We start from the raw sequence: 22335 nt of genomic DNA on the forward strand, positions 1-22335 counted from the left end.
GCCTTCATTCTACCGCAACTATTAGCAGCGAAATTCGTGGTGCAATCTTAGATGCTCATCGAGAAAACATGCTAAAGTCATGTTGAAAATGAGTCAAAGTGAGTCGGTTAAGAAACGTTGGGTCACCGTTGAATCTACGGTCTTAATATTGAGGCAACGGAAGCTGTGCATTCTTTGATTTTACCAAGAGCGCTCACATTTTCATCTAAGGAAGACGGAAATTTTCTGGCCTCGCTCGAGTGTTGGTTGTCTGAGCTGTGTGTGGTTCTGTTCGTCTAGGCTGCGGAAAGCGTCAGACCACGGTCGTGCGCGGGCGCGGGTACGTACTCGACCCGTCAACCCGTTGAAGCTTGGCCGTCCTTGTTGACGAGAGTCAACTTTTGAACTTGTGATCATGGTTGAGATGGATACCTTGTTTTTTTCGATTTTCTTTTTCAATCCTCTAAGTTTTACTCTATTTACTTTTGGAATTTCTGAGCTCTCAAACGAATGTGGAAAATGCGTTGTGATTGTGTTGTAATTTACAATGGTCTGAGAAGCACTATGCATGAGCAATGGGCAGTAAAACGAGATGATTTAAGTCTACCTCCCGAAGGAGGCTTCTCTATAGCTATTTATAATGGTCAAATGCATACGATATGCCTTTCATGAAACTATTGCGTGATCAGCTCACTAGCAATATGAAAAGGCCACGTTGCTTGATGCATTCAACCAAGTGCTCTGAAGCTCTCTATAGCGCTGCTCAGCCAAGCATTAGCAGTGCTTGGCGAGCTTCAGATCACAACACACCCCCTGAATGCAGCAAGCATTTCAGAGGTTCAAAAGCCATAAAATTCAGCTCTAAAATGAATGGATAGGGTGTCAAATAACTTCCCCAAATACTCGATTCTGATCGGTCGAATCAGAATGCCATTTTGCTCATGGAGCAAGATATCTCTTCAGTTGATGAGAGAAATGGATAACTGCTTCCTGAACTCGTCAAATGACGGTTTCGGGAGCGGTTTTGTGAGGCCATCCGCTATATTACGGACACCTGGCACATGCGACAGCCGTATCTTTTGATCTTCGACGGCTTCGCGAATCCAGTGCCAATGGACGTCAATATGCTTGCTCCTCGAATGGTTTTTCGCGGACGTCGTAAGAGCAATAGCTGAGAGGCTATCACAGAGCAAATGCACTGCTTCACCCTTGTTGCCAATGCCTAGATCGTCTAGCAAGCGACGCAGCCATACGGCCTGGCTTCCTGCGTCTGAGAGAGCGTAGTATTCAGCCTCAGCTGAAGACTTCGTGACGCTGGTTTGACGGCGAGTACACCATGAAATAGGAGCGCCGGCGAGGAAGAATACCCAGCCGGTTCTCGATCTCATAGTGTCGGGGTCGGAAGCGAAGCTCGCGTCCACGCACCCCCACAACCCTAGACCTTCTTCAAAACCAGTATTGCCTGCTTCCTTCGCCTTGCCGTAAGTGATCCCATATCCGCTGGTTCTCTTGGCATAACTAATGGCGTGGTCGGCGGCGAGGGTATGCGATTCGTCGGGGCTCTGATTGAATTTCGACAGTATGGAGAATGCGAGGGTAAGGTCGGGCCTGGAGTTGTTGCTCGCATAGCCGATTTTGCCAGTGGTCTTCCTATATTCCTCGCCTCGTAAGGTGTCGGTAGGAAGCTCTGGATCAGCTTTCTTGAGTACTGCGATAGGATTCATCGGAGTAAGAGGGCTTGGTGAAGCTATCTTGGTTGTTGGTTTAGCAAATCCGTCAACATATGCTTGCTGGTCAATGCTCAGCAGCCTCTGCTTCCTGTCTCTTTTGATGCGAAGGCCAAGGTAATATGACACTTCACCGAGGTCGGAAGTTGACCATTTTGCTGAAATAGCTTCTTTAGTGTCGTTAAGAAGCTTCTCCGAAGTTGCTGCTATCAGCAAGTCGTCAACATAGACGAAGATGAGCACTATTCCACCCCCTGGACATGGCGTACGTAAAGGCATGGATCAGCCTTGGTGCTCATGAATTGCCTGGAGTGGAGGTACTCGGAGAGGGTTTTATACCAGTTTGCTGCCGACTGGCGAAGTCCGTACAAGCTTTTATAAAGCCTGCAAAATGCTCCGCGGTCCTCGAAGCCTTCCGGGTAATGCATATACGTTTCTTCCTCCAAAGCTGCATTAAGATACGCTAAGTTGACGTCCATATGCGTGGTGTGAAGGTCTCGCATTGCGATGACGGCAAGGAGCACTCGAAGGGTGTCATATCGGCCAGTACTGGCGTAGACTTCGTCAAAGTCAATACCAGGAAGCTGCTGGTCTCCGCGGGCGACCCAGCGAGCTTTGAACTTCGCTGGTTTGCCCGCTGAATCAGTCTTCAATTTGTATACCCATCGACCACGAAGTGGGCGGGCGCCCTTAGGCGGTGTCGCCGTTTTCCATACACCGAGGGCTTCAAATTGTGAGATCTCTGCTTGCATAGCTCTCTGCCACCATGGCCATAGAGGTGAAGCTTTCGCTTGAGCAAGAGAGGCTGGAGAGTCAAGCCATTTGGTAGGGATTTCCTCCATGTTTTGAGGTAGGGTATGAAGGTCATTACTAGCCAGCTTTTGAGCTAATAATACCGTTGTAGTGTCTTCCCATGCCTGGATTTCCCTTCTGTCACTTTTTGAGATCACTGAGGGTCTGAAAGCTAGTGCTCTAATGATCTTGTCGGTTTTGGACGGCGATAGCTTGTCCTCCTCGGCCATATCGAGAGGAGATTGATTGCTTGTTAGGTATGCGTCTACTTCAGAGGTGAGATTGTCGGCAGATTCATCGGAGCTTTCTTCATTGTCCGATTCAGGGTTGAGGAGCAAGTGATCTGCTTCCTTGAAGCTTTCCTGGCTTTGTTGGCTTTGATGGCCAATAGGCTCATCGATTTGATGATGAGGAAGCTTGTTTCGAGGGTCTGGAAGGTCGGGGTTGTTGTAAAGGGCCCAGTCTTCTCCTTCCTCGAAAATTGCATCTCTCACTAAGTGGAGAGTGCCGCCATTAGGTCTAGTGCCGTCTGATCGCACTGGGTAAGGTCGGTAGACCTTGAAAATGCCGCCATTGTCATCTTCATAACCGACGAGGTAGCCGATTTCGATGCGGCGGGCGAGATGTTTGCCGACGGGGTCTTGAGCCACCTGCTCTCGGCCAAATACTCTGAATACCCGGCATCCGATGATACGAAGGTGAGAGAGATCCGGCTTCCGGCCATGGCGAAGCTCATATGGGGTGGTTGGTGGCATCCCGGCGAGTCGTCTACCATAGTAAATGGTGCGGTTTCGGACGTATACGACGGTCTTCATGATCTCCGCCCAGAGGAATGGCGGGAGGTTCGAGTCAGCTAAAACGGATCGCATTCTCTCAGCTACTATGCGCATCAGTCGTTCCACTTTCCCATTTTGCTCATGAGCATATGGAGCAATGAAATGCCAGTGGATTCCGCGGTTTTCAGCCCAAATTTGGAGGTCTTTCTGAATGAATTCACCCCCATTATCGGTCTGAATGGCTCCAATTTCCTTGGTCGAGTCGATAGAAACAAACTGCTCAATTCGGGCTTGGTGGTCCCTTTCGTACTGGGCAAGAAGCTTCTTGATAGCGTCTTTTGCTTCGTTCTTAGACTTGAGGAAGCAAATATCGGCCCAGCCATCGAAATCATCGATCATTAGGAGCCAGTAGCGAGCTTCAGTATTGAGAGCAGGTTTTAGCTTGCCGCCGCCGCCAATATCTATATAGACGAGTTCTCCGGTCTTTTTCGAGCGGTGAAGCACAGGTGCGCGGCGTGGTTTCAAAGTTGCTTTGCCAATGGCGCAGCATTCGCATGGCCTTTTTGAGGCTGACAACCCATCAATGTCAATGCCATTGACGATTTTGGCTGTATTCTGCACCCCCTGAATGCTGAGATGCATCATACGGCGGTGCCAAGTGTCGACATTGACTCGGGAGCGGTCCAAAACAGGTGGTTTTGACGCTTTTGACGCTTGCTCGGTTGCTATAGGCGGAGCTTGCTCAATTTGTTGAGCTTCCTCGATATGCGGAGCTTCCTTGGTGAGGCTCTCGGCATTCAACTCATCCGATTCTGTCGTCGTTTTCAAGGCATATATTGCTTTCTCAGTTTGATGAGTTTTAACGACGTTAAGCAGCCATTGTGAGCCATTCTTCCTTCCCGAAGTAAGGTGCGAGCCGTCCTTCTCAATGAAGTCAACCCTGGTTGGCTTATAAATGGCTGTAATGCCTTTCTTTGAGATACGGTTGCCGCTGAAGAGGTTGCACTGTATGGTCGGGCACCATATTGTATTGCAGAGTTCGATTTCTCTGGTTTTACGGCCCGATTTGACGGTCAAAACGACGTTTCCACGAAGCCCGTTTTGCTCTTGTCGTCCATTTATAGTGACTATGGTGGTCGTAATTGGCTTAGCAGTGCCAGCCACGAAGTAGTGAGGTGAAGAGATAAAGTGGTCATCGCTTCCTGGATCACATATCCATGCTCCTGGGCCATTTTTGGTGTTTACCGAGAGGGCTATAGTAGCTGGTGACGGTGATTCGTCGCTTAGCGAAGCGGTGAGGGAGGCGGTGAGTAGAGATCTTCTTTCTTCTCCTTTCTCTTCCTTTTCCCCTCTTTTTGGCCGTTTCTCGGGGTATTTCTTCCAGCAATTGGAGCTTTTATGCTTCCGGCCGCAGTGCTTGCATTTCTCTCCCGTTGCAGCGGTTGAGTATGCTTTTGATGTCTCGTTGGAGACGTTCTCTGTCTGGTTCTCTATCTCGCTGACGAGCAGCTCGAATTGGAGAATTTCCTTATCAGGGTTAGATGAAGCTGTGAGTCGAGACTTGAGGTTGGTCTTCCAGCTTTGCCATTTCTCCGAGTCGAGCTTTCGAATGAACCAAAGGCATTTGATTCGCTCGCTTTCAATGCCTTCATTATGGACCTTGGCCCATGCAGACTGAAAGGCGTTTTTGTATTGGTCGAAGCTGGCGTAATTGCTCAGCTTACATCGCTCAAGCTCCGCAATGCCGTCTTCAGCTACTTTGTATGGATGCGGCTTATAATTCAGCTCCAATGCTCTCCAAATAGCATGCGGCTGGTTGATTTTGCGGTGTTGTAAGAACTGGAGAATGGGCTTCGATATGTGATTGCAAATAACCTTTCTCGCGTGGCTGATGAATTTCTTTTGCATCATTGAATACCGATGGTCGGCTGGGAGGGCAATGACTTCGCCATATACAATGGCTTCAATTGCATTGTCTTCAAAGACTTGTTGCATGCTCATTACCCAAAGGGTGTAGTTCTCCTTTCCCTTCAAAGCTTCGAATTTGTCGTCATCAGTAAGCTTGCGATGAATAGTCGCAGCTATTTTGATGTGCTCGGTGGCTTTGCGAACGGCTCTTGCGTATTGGACCTCTTCATTGGTCATTGCCGGCGTCGGTTGATGGCTTGGTAGACGTCTTAGCGGTGCATTGCCAGTGGAAAAGTGAGATCTCCGCGAAGCTGTTCTTTGAATTGGCTCTCCACTATGGCGACTGGAGGCTCTAGGAGTATGTGTTCCGTTCGGGTGAGCTGTATAGCTTCTTCCCGGCTTGCTCGACGCAGTTCGGTTGCGATACATTACGTCGGCATCTGTATGGGGCCCATCGGTCTCTGACTGGTCCGATGGTCCATGGATTGGCTCACTTGGTTGAGTAAAGAGAGAGGGTGCTCTCCTACTTTGAATGTTAAGCCTATATCTATCAGACGTTGTACTGGCGTCTAAGACATGTGGTTGGTTGGTGCCAGTGATCTCTGGCCCATATTGAGGCAGCGAGGTCGAAGCTGGCTGCTCTCTTATTGGTTGGTTGCCAATTGCTCGCGATGAAGGGCCCGGCGCCGAGTCCTGGATCACGGTATGCGTATCGTCTTCAACATCAGAGGGGTAAGCGTCGCTCATTGGTGGAGCTTCACTTTCACTCCAATCGAGGTGATCGGTCTCGAGACGGCGACGTTGAGAACGTGTGGTGCGTCTATCAGACATTGTTGGAGGAGTGGACTCAGGGGTAAAGCAAGTAAAGAATTGATAGCAAGAATGAAGCTATTCCCGGCTTACGGAGACGAAGCCGGGCTCATAACCTGTTGTAATTTACAATGGTCTGAGAAGCACTATGCATGAGCAATGGGCAGTAAAACGAGATGATTTAAGTCTACCTCCCGAAGGAGGCTTCTCTATAGCTATTTATAATGGTCAAATGCATACGATATGCCTTTCATGAAACTATTGCGTGATCAGCTCACTAGCAATATGAAAAGGCCACGTTGCTTGATGCATTCAACCAAGTGCTCTGAAGCTCTCTATAGCGCTGCTCAGCCAAGCATTAGCAGTGCTTGGCGAGCTTCAGATCACAACAGATTGAATATATATCTTTTGGACCGATCATCACCGGAAGCCACTAATATGAGGCACATTCACCAACCATCAACACCACGAGACTGATCACCAGCACCATCATTAAACGGACTGCTAACAGAGTGCTGAGATTGAAAAGCGATTGAAAAGCTGACTACGCTGATTGACTTTTATGGTGAAAATGAGACTGAGTACCTAGCCACCGATGTCCTCTAGTCTATAAAAGCCTCCAAGAATTAGTGGACATGCTATTGCCCAGATACTCGTTCCCCTGCGATCAAGATGGATGCCCCTAACAGCACGCCAGACCAGGAAAAAGAAGGAGAACAACAGCCTAGTGCATTGCCAATCGTTTCTGAAAAAGAGAATTCGCAGGAGGCTTCTGATCATGTCCCACCACAGGTAAGTAAAGCGGCTCAGCTTCCAATGCTCTTGCTGACCATCGCAGCTCTCTCTTTCGCCACAGGAAGCAGAAACAAGACATGCCTTGGCAACCGAGCCATTTCAACCTATTCTGAAGGTGCTAGCAGACCTCGAACGCGACGATCCCAAGTTCGCCTTTCCAGCAGGTCGAATTGTCGGACTCTATCGACGCCTATGGGAGTCGTGCGTGTCCAAACACATAGATGGCCAGGACCTAGAGCAGAGCAATCAGATCTTGAAGGAGGCTAGCAGACACCTGACTAAAGAGAGGGACGGACTTCAGCTTCGCTACGACAAGCAGCTGTCTCGGCTGCGCTTCTTTGACCAGGCACTGGAATCATCTCGGGGTCGATTGACTAGGATCCTCGATGACTGGGATCACCCTTGCAGACTCAACCTGGCAGGGCTGCCAGGCATAGCAAGAGAAGGTTGAAGGATTCTATATTCTTGATTGTCCTATGTCTTTTACCATGTGGAGAGTATCCAATGATATACAGTATCCAATGATGTTGCAATGGGGGGTCACCGTAGGGAAAGGAGCTTATATCTTTTCGAGAACTCATATTACAGGTTTTGTGGAATGTGTCTGACGAACAATTCCGCATGTTCTAGTGTCGCTTTTATTACCCTAATATATTATAAACAAAAAACTACGGATCCAGTGACAATGTGGCCAGTGTAGCTAGCGGAGAAAGTGTCGATTAACTCGGCCGTCCCGCAAATTATCACGACAGCTACCGGAAGTAGATGTCGCCAGCTCGTACAGACCACCAAACCGTCTCCCCGAAGACCGCTTCAACAATCTTTGTGGAGTGTTAGCGTCTTCCATTCTGCTTCGAATGGCCCTCTGAATGTAATCGTTCCTGGTTAGATCCGGAGATTTTGTCAAACTGAAGTAGTTCAGTCTGGGATTGACCACAAGTGCATCAACAATCGAGGAATGCCCGCCTTTGACCGCCAACATCAACGGATCCTCAGAGCATTGATTCCTGAGGTTCACACTAATCCGATCATGGCTTAGTATTGCTTGGACTATCTCCAAGTCACCACCACCGGCGGCAATGCAGAGAGCAGTGTCGTGAGTTGCGATCGTACTTTCATTGATGTTCAGACGTGCGCCTTGCTGCACTAAGAGCCTTACCACATCGAGATGGCCATGTGCAACCGCTCGACAAATAGGCGGATCTATTACATCCCTTCCATTGATCTCCACACCCTCCATACTCAGTAGACAAGCAACCGTGTTCATGCGTCCGTGATATGCAGCCACGGAGATTGGAGAGTGGCCTGCAACACAGATATTCACACTGATCCCTGGCACCGCAAGCAGCCGTCGTAGGAGCACAGTATCCAACCTCGCCGCGGCATGGTGGAGAGAGGTAGACGGCATCTCGAATGCCCCGCGGCCTCCAACAAAATTGACGTTGATGTCTTTTTCGGCCAACAGCCTTTCGGCTATCCCGTCGCATGACGAGTAAGTAGAAAGCCAAAGTGGCGTATTGCCATGTTTGTCTTTGCAGTTAACGTTGGCACGGGGGTGACTTAGGAGCAAATTGACCACTTCCAAGCGTTTGTTTTGTACCGTGAGATGGAGCGCCGTAGAGCCTTTTCGGTTCTGGATGTCCAAATCCAGATTTTTTGCCTGAGAAGTCTTTTGACAGCTTCTACTGACCCATAGGCCACTGCTTGGTGAAGAGGTAGCTCAGCCTCTTGTGATGATTTGGTACCAAGAAACACCTTGGCCATCGGATCGTTTGAAAAAATCATTTCCATGGGTCTATTGAAGCGACATGCCCAGTCCCATGGCGAGTGGCCCGAATCGTCCTGTAGATCAGGGTCGCTGCCACTAGAAAGTAGCAGATGCACGAACCCTATTCTGCCTGCGAAGACTGCTAGGTGGAGCGCCGTTCGGCCGTGTTTGTGCTTGACGTCCACCTGGACGTTGGGTTGTTCTAGAACGCGCTTGACGGTGGAAAAAGTTCCGTAGTGGATGGCATACCACAGGGCGCTCTCCCGCGCTTGATTTTGAACGTTGACGCCTAGGTCTCCACGACTGAGCAAGAGGTCCCGCACAGCAGCGGAAGAGTATTTGAGCGCCCTCATTAAAGGAGTTTTGCCTCGGTAAAATGCATTGATGTTGGCGTTGCGCTGGAGCAAAGCCTCCGCAAGACCAATGTTGTCGTATTTGACGGCCTAGTGCAAAAGATTGCTGTTCTGAAATTTGATGTTGTATTTCCAGATGCTGGGCTGCAGTTTAAAATCAAAGTCTTTGCATGATTTTGCGAGGGCAAATAATGCACTACCGTCCAAAAACGACACAATCCACAGCAAAAGCTCGTTGGGCAGGTCTCTGATGTTTGGCTGTAATGTATTAGCTCATCGGTAAACTCCGTAAGAACGAATTGAACAGACCATGATGGGACAGCGGATTGAGCTAACGAAATGTAGATGGGGGTGAGGTGAGAGTTGTGAAAGTAGGATATCGGAGGCCTTTATATACTCACCTCAGCTAAATTCCGTGGTCAGCTAGGAGTCTAGTCTGTCACTTCGCTGAAAGGTGCGTAGCAATCACAAGGAGTTGACAACAATGCTCAGGCGGAGCTGTAGAATATCTGGAGTCTAGCTCCTGGGAACGCCAAAACTGTTCCTGGTAGTGTGTCGATGGCCTGGGAACCGAATCTATCTCTACGTATCCACATCTTGCACCTAGCGCCATAAGAACAAATCACAACCTATCACGCACTTCGAAATCCATAGGCAACCCAGAATCTAACGCAGCATTTGTCGACTTCGCTGCCTACCGCAGTAGCCAATCTGTTTGCCAATGTATGGTCCCGGCGATGGATAGTCAAATGTGCAGCTGATTGCAGCAGTGGTCTGGAATGATATCCATTCATGCAGGCCACTGATCGGCTGTATACGGCGCATACTGCGTGTGAATGCATTCTTCGACGTACCGACTGTTTCAAGGAAGTGTCCCGTGCCAGCCACGCAGCCATGTAGGTAAGGAGCCCACGGCGATGGCATATAAAGCTGGCGAGGGAACGCCGCAGTGGATTGCCCAACACCACCACAATCCGGAGCATTTTCTGCCTTTGACGACCACCTTAATAACTACCATGCTGCCTTGGAATCCGTTTCTTGTTTGTGAGATAGAGGTCAGCCCCAATGGCGGTCCTGGCTCCTGTTGCGGCATGACGAAAAAAGGCGAGCCGTGCAAAAACTCGATCAAAGTTGAAGACACCAAGATCGGCCATCAAAAGTTGACCACTCTCGCCAGAGAGCCATTTGACTTGTCATCGTTGCAGTCCAAGCTCTGTGATGTCGCCAGAGACTTCCTCTGCGCGAGATGGCACCGGCAAAGGCAGGCCGACCAAGTTGGCCAGCAGTGGTATGAAGCCGCCGTCCGCAACCAGGCGCGAGTACCACATGGCTCCAGAAGGGCCTCTCCATCAGTCATTGTACATCGGGGCCAGCGTCAGACATCGTCAGCCTCCAGGCGACGCCCTGCATCAGACAACACCCGGTCATCACCACCACCGGTGCCCCTGTCAACCAACCACGAGCCAGTGCAGCCATTCAATCCATTTGTGACTTCTGCAATGCTGCGGACGAACAGTGTTCCATGGCGCGTTTCGCCGACCCGACCAGCCATCCTCTCATCGGCAACTAATATCCGGGCTGGTTTCCAAGAATTGACGCTCCAGAGTCTCACCTCGAGTGAAGAGGTCGACAGCGTCCACGTCGACAGCATCTACTGTGTGTTCTGCCAGACCGAGGATGAAGACCATGAGGACGAGAGCGTGATCTTGCACTGCGGTCAGTGCACATCGCTCTGTCATCTGTCGTGCGCCGAAGAATGGTTGGAAAAGCGAGATACAGGGTTTGGCACGTCATGCTGTGTGTGGTAAGTGTGAACGACCTTATTTCTGAGACGACCAAGACACTGATGACCGCAGCCGAAACGAAGGAGCCCTAGATGCCATCATTCGCCCCTTACGAATCCCCTCGTCGGATGCCGAGACATATTCCGTCCACACGGCAAGCGATCCATCTCCCACTGGTGGGCCCCGTCGCTCAGCCAGACTAGCAGGAACTCATCTACCGCGACAACCTTCCACCGCTGCACCGCTTCGCCGATCGGCACGACTCAATTCCACTCAGCGTAGGTGATCACAGGTTACAGCCGAGTTTGACGGAAAATGCGAAAAGCGAGTGACTCACACGCGAGTACACGTGACCAGACACTCGGCATCGTGATCGGCAACAGAGGTTATAGCCGTTATAGCCGTGATATACAATTTTGAAGCAAATTAGCAAGAAATGAAATACCGATGGTTAAACTCCGAAGTACAACGCGACCGTTTCATCTCGTAAGTGCTGGACACCAATACACCATAGCCAGTAGCTATTGACTGCTTCGCTGATTCCGAAAATGTCTGAGCTCGAAACTGTAGTGGTAGATAAAAGTTCTGTTTTCATGATACCTAACGGCGGTGACCAAAGAAACAGAGAAGGATTCGTCTCAGTGGAGCCGTGTCGCGTGAAGGCGGGGATTGTTGGCAGAAAAGCCACAGGCAAAAGACTGACAAACTCTCGTGCTTGTTAACTTACTCTGGGCACCAATATGTTGGCCCTGGGAACCTCAAAAAGCATTCCTAGGGGCTGTTTATCCCCTAGGAAATACTCTTGAGATCCTGGGGCTATTTCTATTTCTAGGAAAGCGAGGTCTACCCCCGGCATCTTCACTTTACGTTCCTGACTGAATACGAAACTCGCTCTGGGAATACATTGGCTTGACCTGGGAGCTGTGGAGCCCCTGGGAGCTTACTTTAGGGTCCTAGAGTCACTATGTTGCCTTCCGAGATCGCCGACAGCACTCACAAAAAACCTTCACCGGACCTGCGCACAATTCTGCGTCGTTCGGTCACTCCTAGAAGGCCAAATCATTGCCCCAGGAATCAACCAGTCGTCAACAGGAACGCGGCTTTGATTCCCCGAGGTGGTGATACCAGTCTCCAGAAGCTACATCGGGTTTCCTGGGGCTACGTGGCTCCTAGAAGCTGCTTCTTTACTTCCAGAAATGTTTCAAGAGCCCCTGGGAATAAGATGACTCCTAGGGCTAAGAGATGAATTCCTAGTACCGATGCAACGGTCAACAGGAGCGTGACCGATTATTGATAATGACGATGAGATGTCCATGTTCGTAGTTGGGTACAGTTATGGATATCTATTTGCTGTTTACTGTATACAGACAGAGACGGAAAATGTGCGTAAGCAAAGAAAATCTCCCCTTTCCCAGACTTCAGCCGTGAAGGACATCAAGCCCAAGGAAATTGATATCAAACGCATCAAGCCTAGTTAGTGGATTTAGTTTCCCTGATTTCTGGAGGCAGTAATGAGACGGCGTCTGAGATAAAAGCCCTGCTATCTGTAGAGAATTACCGAGCATGACGAAGGAGAATTACTGACTCTAGATACGTTCAAGCTAAAAAGGAACCATGCCACTACTAGTTCATATTAGTTAGTAGTATATCGAGTTACCGCAGTATCTGCGACCTCAGGAGCTTTGCAGGCTCAACTGGGCTAGACGCAATCACGCCGTTCTGAAACTCCCTGTCCATAAAATTTAGCACAAATTGGGTGCTTCCAACGTCACTTTCTGACTCCTAAGTCTGGCACGGATTATGTACATGGAGCGGCAAATCCACAAAATGATAATTCAACAAGGAAGAAAAATCCGGCCCTGACTCTTAAGCGCATCTAGTTGGAATTCCGAGGTATTCTTTTCTGTGTATCTTGGCTAGCTTTTAGAACCTCGCACTTCCTAGGTGCTATCAATGCAGGACCAATAACGGTGACTAAACGAATGAATGGTCTCAATACGCCTCAATTAGGACAGGCACCCGTGCCTGCCTATTCGAAGCTCCCCATTTTCTGCTCTAGAGGCCTGGGCTCAAGTATGGATTCCCACTCAAGTGGTCAGTAGATTGAGCAACTGCCGCAAATCGATGGGCAAGTAGGGTAGGCGTAAAGTGTCGGGTCCGGTCATACCTCATCCAGCGAGAAAGCTAAATGCCAAGATATGGTCGCAAACAATGTACTATACAAATCTCTAGGTAAGACAAACAGTTGCAATCCGCACTCCAAGCCACAGGCACCTATGCCTTCTCGGAAGCATCGTCCACGGCTCCTCAATCAATGGTCTGTCAATGTCTACACCCATCTGATCGAAGAATTTCGCAGGGTAATACAGCCGGCTCCAGATGTGTCCTCTAATCAGCAAGTCTTCCGGCAATTGCTTGGTGGGTGTGCCATCTATGTGGGGAAATGATTCGGCTTCGATTTTTGTAATATCGATGTTGGGTTGAAGCAAAGTATTCAGATAATTTGCGAGTATCAACCATGGAACTAGCGGCTCGAGTCGTTGAATGGCTGCTGGATGGAGCGAGAGGCACCACAGGAATTTCAAAGAGGCATGCACGGCCGGGTGCATAGTTGACTCGCTGGCTTGGCCAAGGATGACGATCAGGGTGTGGAAAGCGAGAGAGCTTGCAAGGAATGCAAATTGAGATGAGAAGTCGGTGTAGGGATATCTGTTTAAGTCGATAGGTGCTGTTGTAGATGCCCACTGCTTGGCATTGACATAGGCGTCTGCAGTGGAAGTACTTGGGTCGCCAGCAAAATCCGTAGCAAAAGCTCCATTTTCATCCCCATACTGGAAAATCGCAGCGATATTGCAGCACGTGATGAAAATGCCTTGCTGTGCCCCTCGGCCTAACCGGCTAGCCCCCTGGCGAAGATTCACAAGGAAGAAGTTTGACCGAGCATCAAACTGCTCACTCAGCATGCGCATGAAAAGAACACTATGGGCAGCCAAAAACGAAGTGATCAGTGTGTTCACCAGCCGGTTCACTTAGGATATGGTCCTCCACGAATGGGGCCGGGCTTTAAAAGCTCAATGGGCTGCATCTCTTGTATCATTTCAGCAACCTGCGCAGCGATTTTCCTTTGGGTGTCACGGGATAGGGTGTTCCAGCACTCATCCAGCGGTTGGCCTGGGATAAAATCCATGACAATATACCCAGATGTGCCAAAATATTGTGTATGTGTATCATCTTTTACCTGGAATGAGCGATAGACTCGTGGGGCTCGAATAATGGTTCTGGAAGCGATAAGACGAAGCATTTGCGCTTCACTAGCCATGACACTGCCGCCACCCTTCATGATCAAAGTCTCTGAAAGCCGCACAACCGTCGTTCCACCTAGCTGATGGAGAATAGAAGCCGTTGTGAGAAAGATCACCAGAGCCTCATCTGTGACAGAATTAAGATCCTTTCCATCCAGTGGAAAAGATCCATCAGGCTCACGACTTTGTGGCTTGACGTGGGATGTCAGTATATGGTATTCTGCAGATTATGAATAAAGATACATCGGCTATTGGGCGCATGAATAGTTCCATTTCAGTAAGGTAGATGACGATGGGGTGATAGTAAATGTCGGATTATTGCAAACATAGAAACCCTTCAAGCTGGACTGGGTTATAAAAGAAACCTCGGAGAGAGGTTTTTCCGGTCCGTGATTTTATCTGTTTGCATTATTCTTGGTTTGTTGCCTACAGGTGCTTATGACTGACCAGGGGAATTGCCAACCAACTGAGGGGTGAATTTAAACTAGACACTAGAGACAGTGACCAGCTGACTTTTTGATTACCTATCCCTGGTTTCTACCTAGCATCAAATGGCCACATCTTGTCCGCCTTTGCTATTGTCATGTCTTCGCCACGGGACTCGGCTTCTTTGGCAGTCTGTATCCATTCATTATACGCTGTGCGATGAGCAACCCTCGCAGCGTCCCATGCATCATTCGGGATCCACCCATCAGAGTTTGTATCACGGTTGTCTCTTAACCAAGACTTAAGTGCTTGAACAGCCTCAAAATCTTCATAGTCTCGAGCATGCTGTTTCAATTCCGCTTCCGTGGGAGAATATGGACATGTGCCCTCTAGCCCCAATTCCGCCCAGCGAGCTGAAAGCTCAATTAACTCTTGGCGGACAGCGACAGCGGAGTCTCTCCAAGTTGTGTAAGAGTAGTGGAAGAGTCGAAAAAGAGTCGGATCAAGTAATCTTGCAGGACGAAGCTTAGGAACAAGGGCTGTCATGACTCATGACCACATCATATGTCTGATAACAGATGGATGCATCTTTTAATTCTCGTACCTTTGGTCCAGAAATTTCCGTTTCATTTTGTTCGTTCTCGAGTGGATCTTCCTCGGGGACTCTTGGAAGTGCAGCGAAATCAGGTGTCTCGTTGGCATAAATAAACGCGGGCTCAATGCTGGTTGATTGCCAATCTATCAGGCCAGTAATAACGGTTGGTTCTTCGGCAGAGACGTAGATATTTCTTTTGTGAAAATCCGGGTGAAGCAGAACTGGTGTAGCAGCGTCCTCAATGCGTTTATCTTCAATCAACTTTTGCAGCACGTCTCGACTTGTTTTCAATAGACGTATGTGATCTTGGGTTGATCCTTGATATGGCAGAAGCTTGCGACTATTGACGGCTTCTTTGGGCAAACGAGAGAAACCGGTATCTATCAAACCTCGACAATAATTTGTGAGATCTCTCCAAGGTCCGCAATTGGGACTTGGGCCACGGCAGAGTTCATATTCCCCCGGATTTCGGTTCCAGAAAACCGGACTGCAATGTGGTCCCACACAGAAGCCCTGCTCGAAGGGAATCTTTGAGTCCGAGTCTAGAGGTGCATCTGAGAAGTATAGACTGCCATAGGCCGGGAAGTCTAGGGAAGCCATCTTTTTCATTGTCAATGAAAGCGCTTTGGTGCACAGCATATGTTGTTCCGGGTTCATTTTGTGCCACTCTTGATGTAATTGAACACCCGCCACATGCTCCTGGATAATATATTCTGTTCCAGTTGGATTGGAAGGACTATCATTCCAGTCGAGAATTTTCGGTATCGGAAGTGAGATCTTGGATTGTACTATACAGACATAAATTAGTGAGCATGTCAGCGATACCCTCAAGGACAGGGGATGCGGCTTAGACTTACAATAAGTTATCGTTGCAACTTCAGAGTTGGTCGTTAGCCTTGGCGGGCCAGCAATACCGGTAGGTACCCTTGCCACAACACAAGGTCCATTGTCCATTGTTAAAAGGAAGACTCTGTTGATCCACCTTCTCGCTTCTCATATTTGACAACGCTGGTGGCTCCTGGACATGTGTAAACAGCCCGTTCACACAGCGATGAGAAGTCAAACATAATGTGGCGAGAGTTTCGCTCGAGCTCGTCCCGGTTGAGCCATCTTCCACCAGTATACGAATGCGGATCATGTCCTACAATGCAAAGCCAGTGACATATTAACTCGTCGGTCAATGCCGGTAAGTGTATGCTACTAACGACGAGTCAGTTCTTGCGAAATCTGTTCCTTGGGATGTGCGGTCGAGCCAGGTATGTGGCGAAGGGGCGCTGCTCTTGTTTCCCATGTCGGATAATGTTCGAGATGGGCAACGGAATGGACAATGCTGAATGATTGACGAAGGGACTCCCAACCGCCGCCAGACTCGGAGCATATCAGACTGCTGGTCTCCTTTTCCCAGATTGTCAGCTGCAGGGGAGTTCGAGATTGGAGGTCTGAAGCGCCCCCTTGGCCCTTAATGCGGCCGATTGTTTTGACGTCTTGGCATTCACCAATTAAATTATCTGCATTGCCGCTCACACCTTACCGCTTTTGATTTGGCACCGACTCGGTGCAATTCAATCTGCATACCAATTATCCATAAACAAGTTTGGATTTTTGGGCGTGTATCTTCTTTCCGTGTTTCAAGTACAGTGACTGGCGGCTAGGAAATCGTAACTCCGCTTCTCAAAGCAGTTGATTGGAGCCGTGCTGTCCTTACCCTTGCGATCGGCACGCAGGTGCACTCAGGCTGCCTTGAGTTGAAGCCCAAGGCAATGTGAGAAGAATTGGTTGATCATGTAAATAAAGGCTGCTCTCCAAGTGTCTGTTTTTTTTTAAAAAAAATATCAACAACATCAGATTTTAAAGGTCTCGCCCAACTACTATCTGTTTGCGCTATATATTATCATTCTGACCCAAGGAACATCCTAATTTCAGTGGTATTTCAGTGGTACTTGATTTGCGATGTATGCTTTCTATCGATAGCCCTCTCGGAATAAGTCCGTAATGAAGCAAATCAAGGATTTTTTTTCACGAAAACCAGAAAGAACTTTGACGTTGCCAAAAAGTTTGGCGGAACCTCCACCCCGGCAGTCGTATCCTTCCATCGCAGACGAACAAAAATGATGCAGATTACTAGCTGCGTCTTGATGCGGGTGAACTGATCGACAACCGATACCTGAACATTGTTCTGCAAGTCAATTCGCAAGCTAAGAACACAGGTCTGCGAGAATGGTTGAAGAAACAAGCGCGAGGCACGCATGTCAAATCGGCTACAGCTCGCTTTGACAAACTCGCCGAAGACCAGGATGCTGAAGCGGAGAGAGTTATGAATGAACTTCAGGAAACAGCTAGGAAGAGCCTGTAAATAGCGACGTTACTCCCTACATAGTATGAAATACAGATTTATCTGGCTCGAAATGATAGTTTATGAACGGAGTGGAGTGACCTATATGATGACCCTATGCCAGAAAATCTGAGCGAGGGGGTTCCCTAATTCCCAAGCAACATTTTTGTGCTGTTCTATCCACTTCCTTGAAGTTTCAGTTCCGAGTCGGAATGCTTTCGTGTTCAACTATCAGAGGCGCGAGTGTTGTGAGCGTCCAGATGCACAACGCGTACGTATCGGGGGAGACACTACTCCGAGGTTCCTGGAAGAGGAATGAAGAAGCCATCTCAAATTGCTATTTTCTGTGTAAAAGTCATAATGGGACCCAACGGCGACACCACACTTTGTTCCTTTTCTTGCATCTGTAGGACCAGATGGCCAATCAGAAACAGGGGAGACCAGGTGATGGGTGACGACATTGGCTTAGTCATGAATCAGCTGATTAACGGCGTTGGGCTCTGAGGCAACCCCGCGGACACACCACGAGACAATTGATACCCAATTTCAGTCCCGGCTCGCCATCTCCTCCCTCATCCCAGGGAGTTGTATTGTATCATCAAAACAACCGAACTACCTCTATTCGGTCGATGAGGCAAGTCTAGTGCCCTCCTAGGTGAGCGTGCGGTTTTCAATCTGGTAGACGTGGCTCTGACGTCAGATGCTAGACAAAGAAAATAGGACGTGGACGTATTTCGACGCACTGGTGCCCAAGAACTTGCATCAACGAGGCAACAGTCCTCCGGTGGAACAAACGTGGTTCGTGGGTGAGTTCCAAGTGAAAGTTACGTTGGATTCTGAGGGAAATGACCTCGAGGTGGAGACAGGGAATTTCTAATTCCCAGTTAGGATAAAAGCCACCATCCTCCCGCCGTCCCATTTTTTTTTTGGGGTTTTCTTTCCTGCACCCTCATATCAGCTTCAAGGGATGCGCCTGCCTTCAATCCGAATTGCCTCCAAGCCTCGACATTGATTCCTCGCTGAAACCCCACATTGGCCTTCTCAAGGACTGAGCAGGTCTCCAAGATGGACAATGAAGAAAAGGAAGTTAAAGGGCTCGACGTGAGCCATCTCATAGACGATGATTCTATCCTGGAGATAGCTAGAACTCAATTAAGAGAGAAGAATAATTTGGTAAGGGCGCCTGAAGCTTGCAGTATTATTGGAAATAAGTTTGACACCATCCAGCCTAATAACATATCCATCGATGCGAGCTGGACACCAGTTTCTGTTGTCACTTCTGTCGATCGAGCTGTCTGTGGGATCCTGGTCGAAAATACAAATGGAGGCGGTGTTATCAGAGTGATTGGAAAGCCCGCACGGTATACAAGGACTGATGGGCTATCTGGTACAATTCTTCTTGTTCTTGGGCCAGAAGAAAAGTTTTTACTACTGGATCCACTTTCAGTCCGTTACATTCGCCATTCTAGTCCCAAGTGAATACAACAGGTCATTAGCGATATCCCACGTGAAGATCAGCAACACCGTTGACCCCAAATCTCTGGTCACTTTGATTTCAATGGAGGGAAACGCGTCATAGAGAGGGACCTTTAGCTGCACATTAGGGCAGCTGTTTTCATATTGTTGGAGCAGGTTGATTGTGCTGGGCAAATTCGTGAGGTCTTGAAGACCTTGCAGGAAACTCATGAGGTGTGTGATTGATATATTGATTGTTCGGTGTGGTGGCTCGCTCTGAAGAAGGCTGATCTGGAGCTTTGGAGAATCACCCAATGACAGAAAATATGTTGATCCATCAGCTGAGTGAGGAGATGGTTGTAAATATAGATGTGCTGCTGTCTGGGGTATCTCTGATTTCTGTGAGAAGAAATATCGACATGTACATTGTGTATTTCTTACCTGGATTGAAATTGATAACACGTGAGTTCGCGTCGAGGGCAGTGCCCGTAGATTGGTCTGCAAGACTGGATGGCGCAAGCTGGGATGGATGCCCTTGCCTGTAGGTGAGCTATGCACTATTACATTTGCACATATTGCAATAGCCATCAAGAACACTCACCAACTTCCGACGAGATATGACCGGCAACGTGTACGACTTGGCTAGGACAGGGCTCAGTGGAACTCGCATATTTGGTCGCAAGAGACTCAATCACCGCGTTCTGGAGACCACCCCTGCGCTCTAATATTTTGAATGGCAGCTCTGTCCTGACCCGATCGGTCATGGAGTATACAGCAGCCTGTCCGAGACTTGCAGCACTCAAGGCAACCATAGCAGCCCCTGCGACATCTTTCAGTCTTCGAAGAAACTTCACATAATGCTGCTGTCGTGGCGGTTCTTCGTCAGTAGCTGTGGCGTTGAGGTGACTGAAAGCACCCTTCACACGCTTTGCTTCCGTAGCTTTGAAATCCCCCCTTTTTCGCACAAGCTCCGAAACGTCCTGGAGCTTAAGAATAGCCTCATTCACTGTCAGTGACTTTGGGCGACTTGCAACATGCTGAGACGATCGGGCCATCTTGTTTGATAGCAAAAAAATGGGTGAGTTGCAGCGAAGTACTACTGAGATTTAGACAAAATCGATGGAAAACTTTCTAATGTAGTGGGTTATCGGCGGAAATCGATCGGAATCGATGGAAATATAAAATCACGTGACATATCACGCGGCCGCGTATATCATGTGATATTACGTTGGAAAGACTGTCAGCCCCTGAATAATAATTTATCTGGGTAAACAAAGAGATTTAGTATTTGACGCCATGCCCAAGAAACGACGTCTTCTTCGACGAGAAGTCACGTACTCAGATGTGAAAGATGATGAATTCAACATGCTCCACCAACTTGATTATTATGCCCAACAGGCTCAATTTTTCGCTCACCTTCGCGACAAAAGTGATTGGATGAAGGCAGTCGTCGCCCACCATCTCAACTTGAGTTCACCCGCTGCATGCGAAGTTTCGGATGTTGAAGATTGGCTTCACGGTAGCTTCAATGTTTGTGTACCGGTAACTATTCACAACCGGCAAAACAAGCGAGTTCTTCTTCGATTCCCTCTGCCTTACCGTGTAGGCGAGACCTTCAATCCTGGTAACAGCGACGAGAAAATCCGGTGCGAAGTGGGGACCTATGCCTGGCTCCAAGAGAATTGTTCGGAAATACCAATACCCCAGCTTTATGGCTTTTCTTTGTCATCCGGAGAAGTGGTATGTAGCTAATAAATCCCGGTGTCCAGGAAAGCCTACTAATACTCGTCAGTTTACTCTTCTCCGATGTATGCCTTTATTCTCTCGCTATCTCTGGCTCATGCGCCGGAAAGTTTTATCATGGCTAGGGAAACCTGCCCCATCAAATTATACCCGTCATCAGTACAGCAACGCCATGTCCATTGGCGGGCTGGCCGATATGGGCTACATTCTGGTTGAATTTGTCGACGAAACAAGAGGAGTAATGCTCTCCAATACGTGGAAGGAAGGGCGACATGACCGGAAGCTACGAACAAACCTTTTCCGTGATCTTTCTCGAATTTTTCTGAGTCTCTCTCGATCTCCGCTTCCCAGAATTGGCTCGTTAACAATCGACAACTACGGGTTTTTACATCTTGCAAATCGACCTCTTTCAGTTGAAATACAGCAGCTGGAGAATGAAGGGATATCCACCGATATATCCCGTGATTATACCTACTCAACCGTTGACTCATACGTGATTGATATGTTGGGAGCTCATGACAACCGATTTCGCCAGCAACCAAATGCTGTTAATAATCTCGGAGACTGTGCTTACCAGCTCTCTGTGTTAACTGCCATGCGAACAGTTTTTCAGTCGATTTTCAACCGGAGTTTTCGAAGAGGCCCATTTGTTCTTTGTTTCACCGACCTCCATCAAAGCAACATCTTTGTCGATGCACAATGGCATATAAAATGTCTCGTGGACCTTGAATGGGCCTGCTCCCGGCCAATCGAAATGATGATGCCTCCCTTTTGGCTTACGGACAAAGGTGTGGATGAGATTGTTCCTGCGGAATACGATCTTATCCGTCGACAATTTATGGAGGCTTTGGTCACTGAGGAGGAATTGCCTCACCGCAAGATGGATGATGGATCTACACCGTTGCGTCTCTCGGAGATTATGAATCGTACGTGGGAATCGGGTGCATTCTGGTACACAATGGGGATCTCAAGTCCCTCGGGGGTGTTCACTATCTTCAGCAACCATATCAAGCCTTTATTTTGTAAGAATTACGATGAAGAGTTTGGTGTGGTCATGCCTTTCTTCTTCGAGAAGAACGTGGGAGGTATCGCGGGTCGCAAGCTCGCGGACAAAGAGAAATACGACAAAGACCTTCGGCACGCCTTTGAACACCGTACAGACTAATTGTCTGAATGAATTTGTTTCTCCTTCCCTTCCTCTTTCGAAAACTGCTCCTGGATTGCGTCGCCTAAAGCTCCCATGATCCTTTCCTTGTGATTATCCTGCCTCTTCTTTCGTGCCGCTCCTCCCGATGAGCTGAGCTGTTGAAACGTCTTAAGACTGCCTCCAATACTATATTCTGCCTCCTTAACAGCGGGTTTCTCTGATGAAGACTGCTCGGCCATCTCCGGTGATGTGGGGAAACAGCGTGGATCTATTATTCTGGTCAGTGTAGCTTGAGAGAAGGGTTTGTGGCTTTTCCTACACCCTTGAGGTCACTAAATCGAATGAGCGATTTTTGTGGTGAGGCAGTGGAGAGTCTACTTGGAGCGGGAAGAGGGCTAGAATATCCTAAAAAACGCGGCTCACTATCCGGCCTTAAAATTTGTGCTGAGACAACCTCTGTGTAGCATGTGCAAAAAAAGGGAGATGAGGGGTTTGCTTGCGTCTGAGTAGATTTCTGACTTGGACAGCGAAGCACGGTCGACTTTTACCCCGCCTGCGGGAGCATTCGCTGCCAGTTGGCTATCAAATATTCTATGCGCAACTAGGATATTCTCATTGGACCAACAAATCAACTGGAGCTCTG

The 22335-nt window shown here is 48.6% G+C and overlaps 5 protein-coding genes across 5 annotated transcripts; 1 reads left to right on the top strand and 4 right to left on the bottom strand.

Moving 5' to 3' along the window:
- Nucleotides 1-12920: 12920 nt before the first annotated feature.
- Nucleotides 12921-13661, bottom strand: N7446_011822 (uncharacterized protein; the record flags this gene model as incomplete). Its single annotated transcript, XM_058520564.1, has 1 exon — nucleotides 12921-13661. The coding sequence occupies one exon, from the start codon at nucleotides 13659-13661 to the stop codon at nucleotides 12921-12923; it is 741 nt and encodes a 246-aa protein (XP_058366850.1).
- A 56-nt stretch (nucleotides 13662-13717) lies between these two features.
- Nucleotides 13718-14267, bottom strand: N7446_011823 (Aminoglycoside phosphotransferase; the record flags this gene model as incomplete). The annotated part of the gene is made up of 2 exons (XM_058520565.1): nucleotides 13718-14185; nucleotides 14238-14267. 2 exons carry the CDS (start codon nucleotides 14265-14267, stop codon nucleotides 13718-13720), a joined length of 498 nt encoding a protein of 165 aa, XP_058366851.1.
- Nucleotides 14268-14531: 264 nt separating this feature from the next.
- On the bottom strand, nucleotides 14532-15969 carry N7446_011824 (uncharacterized protein; the record flags this gene model as incomplete). The annotated part of the gene is given in 3 exon segments (XM_058520566.1): nucleotides 14532-14959; nucleotides 14970-15803; nucleotides 15873-15969. The coding sequence occupies 3 exon segments, from the start codon at nucleotides 15967-15969 to the stop codon at nucleotides 14532-14534; spliced, it is 1359 nt and encodes a 452-aa protein (XP_058366852.1).
- A 3420-nt stretch (nucleotides 15970-19389) lies between these two features.
- Nucleotides 19390-19857, bottom strand: N7446_011825 (uncharacterized protein; the record flags this gene model as incomplete). Its single annotated transcript, XM_058520567.1, has 1 exon — nucleotides 19390-19857. One exon carries the CDS (start codon nucleotides 19855-19857, stop codon nucleotides 19390-19392), a length of 468 nt encoding a protein of 155 aa, XP_058366853.1.
- Nucleotides 19858-20098: 241 nt separating this feature from the next.
- On the top strand, nucleotides 20099-21710 carry N7446_011826 (uncharacterized protein; the record flags this gene model as incomplete). Its single annotated transcript, XM_058520568.1, has 2 exons — nucleotides 20099-20542; nucleotides 20595-21710. The coding sequence occupies 2 exons, from the start codon at nucleotides 20099-20101 to the stop codon at nucleotides 21708-21710; spliced, it is 1560 nt and encodes a 519-aa protein (XP_058366854.1).
- Between the last annotated feature and the right edge of the window lie 625 nt (nucleotides 21711-22335).

This window comes from Penicillium canescens, assembly GCF_028828765.1.
Source record: "Penicillium canescens strain IBT 15451 chromosome Unknown utg000009l_segment0_segment0, whole genome shotgun sequence".
Taxonomy (NCBI): Eukaryota; Fungi; Ascomycota; class Eurotiomycetes; order Eurotiales; family Aspergillaceae; genus Penicillium; species Penicillium canescens.